The 2,634-nt window shown below is 39.8% G+C and overlaps 1 protein-coding gene across 1 annotated transcript in view; it reads left to right on the top strand.

Annotated features, from left to right (window-relative positions):
• The window catches only part of fam199x (family with sequence similarity 199, X-linked), a 116,765-nt gene extending 114,131 nt beyond the window's left edge, over nucleotides 1–2,634 (top strand). The window contains exon 6 of the mRNA XM_067362999.1: nucleotides 2,467–2,634. Within this exon, the coding sequence (XP_067219100.1) occupies nucleotides 2,467–2,634 (168 nt within the window). The remainder of the gene's footprint in view (nucleotides 1–2,466) is intronic.

Below are 2,634 nucleotides of genomic sequence, written 5' to 3'. Positions count from 1 at the left end.
AAACCTGCAGAAAAACCTTTGAGTCGCTCAAGGACTAAAAAGACATTTTTTAAAGAAAAGAGCCAAGAAATCTACAACCTGCACTCAGTGTGGAAAGAGTTTCTCAACCAAAAAAAAAGTCTTGATGTTCACATGAAAATTCATACAGGAGAGAAGCTGTTCGCATGTAATCAATGTGACAAAACGTTTCTCTCGGCATCCAGCCCTAAAAAGACACCTGACAGTTCATACAAAGGAGAAGCCACATTCATGTTCTGTGTGTGGAAAGAGTTTTTCACTGCTGTATAGTTTACAAGAACATGAGAACATTCATACTAATAGAGTACATGTGAGAGTACATGAGAGAGTACATGTGCTTTGAGTGCGAGAAGACTTTTACTACAGCAAACAGTTTAAAACTGCACCAGATAATTCACAATGGAGAAACACCTTACAAGTGTTCACACTCTCCCGGGCGGGCGTGAGTAAATACAGGATGGGAGGAAAAAAAAACTGAAAAAAAATCATTAAACTACTGTCATAAAAAGTTATAGTTTTATATATACATAACTCCTGAATAAAAATTAAAATGTGTTTGGATTGATTTTTTTTTTAAAAAGTTTTGAACAAATTTGGTTTGTCGATAGTGCAAATGCAGGTGATAAGCGGTTTTATTAAGCGAGTCATTGAATCATTCATTCACGATTCGTTCAAACGGACGATTCATCAAGAATAGGGCAGATGTTTGTGAATGGGTCATTGAATCTTTGACTCAAACGATCTGTTCAAAACACTGAATCATTCAAAACACAACTGAGTGTTGCTATGAGATGTTGTGATCTTTTTTTGGATTCATCGGATCTATTTTCGCTACTAAAATAGAACAAAACAGTTATTATTTCATCTAAACTGTAACTGACTTAATATTATTAACTTGTTTGATGAACTGTCATATCAGTGTCACATTTTCAATAGCGAGGTGATGGTCAATTGTCAGCTCTCTTGATCGTCAGGTCGTGTGATGTATGTTGCTGAACTGTATTCAAATGCAAATATTATAAATATAAAAAACACCACATTTTGATATTGAACTGCATTATGTCAATTTAGATTATTTGTGTGTGCTGCGCTCATAGACTTTAGAAAACGGCGCTCATTTGTTTGATTTCTCCTTGAGAAGCTGTGCAAGCCTCAAAAGTTTAAAGGTGCTAAAGGATGTTTTGTTTTATACATTTTTGCAATATTACTTGAAACTGTCTTTGCTAACTGATAAAAGACTATTTATTAGGTGCACTGAAAGTAATAATATTAATATACATCATCTGTGCACGAGGTAGGGCCTTAAAAACATCAGCCAATTGTTTACGCGATCATCGCGTCTAAATGATTGGCCCTCTAACTTGTCAATCACTGCCCGTGGCCGTTCCTTGTGAGAGACGAGCGCGGCTGCCAACTCCAGTAACTTTCCACACTCCACAGGTGCCGCATGCAGTGTTTTTGTCCAGGAGACAGGAGTAACAACTGCAGATTATGGAGGTTACCTGCGGTGAGTCCAGCATCCAAAAAACACGACACAGCGAGTGCCGGTGGTAAACACTGCGTGTTCCAATACGAGTGTTTACGAGTTTTTGGGAGGCGTTCCCTCGAAATGATGGTAAACACTCATGTATCAATACTCGTGCACGCATTTTTGGGAGGCGTTCCTTTGAAATGAGCTGTGAAGGAGGGGGTTCTTCTTACGCATGCACTCATTTCAAAAACTCAGTAACAGTCTTTGGATTCTCAGTCGATGAAAAAATCCTCTCTATCACCTTTAAGGTCTTTGCATCCTAACTGAGTTGAGGAAACTGTCCTATTCGTTTTTTCATATTCATCATTTGGTGGCTCTCAATTGTCAAAAACACGGGGTGTAAATGTTCACCCACTCTCACACAAAAATAAAAAACTGCATTTAAATTGACTCACGACATAGCTCTCCATTCAGTCTAGTCTCTTGCCAAGTTCACTTATTACAGCTCTCGCTAGTCTTTTATCAATCTAGATTTACATAGGCCTTCACTACAAAACCCCAACAGTCTTTTTAAAGACTAAACCCACAAACATTGTTTTTAAAGATTAGATCAAATCTCAGCCCTAGCCAATATCTGCTAGGCAGTAGCTACACTTAGCTAAAACTACCCACGCGACTAAAGACGAGAACACACAGAAAGCCGACGCCGATGAGCGACGAATAACAAACTGCAGGGTTGGCTCACGTCGGTAGCGTCTGTGTCTAATGTTGGTTTGGAGGCATCGTATGTAGCGGAATCACTCAAAAGAATCACTCAACTGGGTAAACCGCATACAATTGTGCCAGACTCTCATTTTGCCGGCAGCGCAAGACGTGCAGAATAATGATAGGCGATAGTGCAGCAACCAAACTCATTGTCTACCCCTGTCCAATGACACTGTCGCTAGGAGAATTGTAGACATGTCCAATTATATCAGAGAGCAATAGAGTTTGTAAAAAAGAGTCCTTACTACACGCTACAGCTGGACGAATCCACTGATATTGCTGGGCAGGCACAGCTCCTCACCTATGTCAGGTATCTGCGGGACAAGGAGATTGAGGAGGATGTCCTGTTTCGCCAGCCTCTTCATTTCCAATGTCCTTGA

Source organism: Chanodichthys erythropterus, chromosome 3 (genome assembly GCF_024489055.1).
Source record: "Chanodichthys erythropterus isolate Z2021 chromosome 3, ASM2448905v1, whole genome shotgun sequence".
Lineage (NCBI taxonomy): Eukaryota > Metazoa > Chordata > Actinopteri > Cypriniformes > Xenocyprididae > Chanodichthys > Chanodichthys erythropterus.
This window is presented reverse-complemented; position numbering and strand designations above follow the sequence as displayed.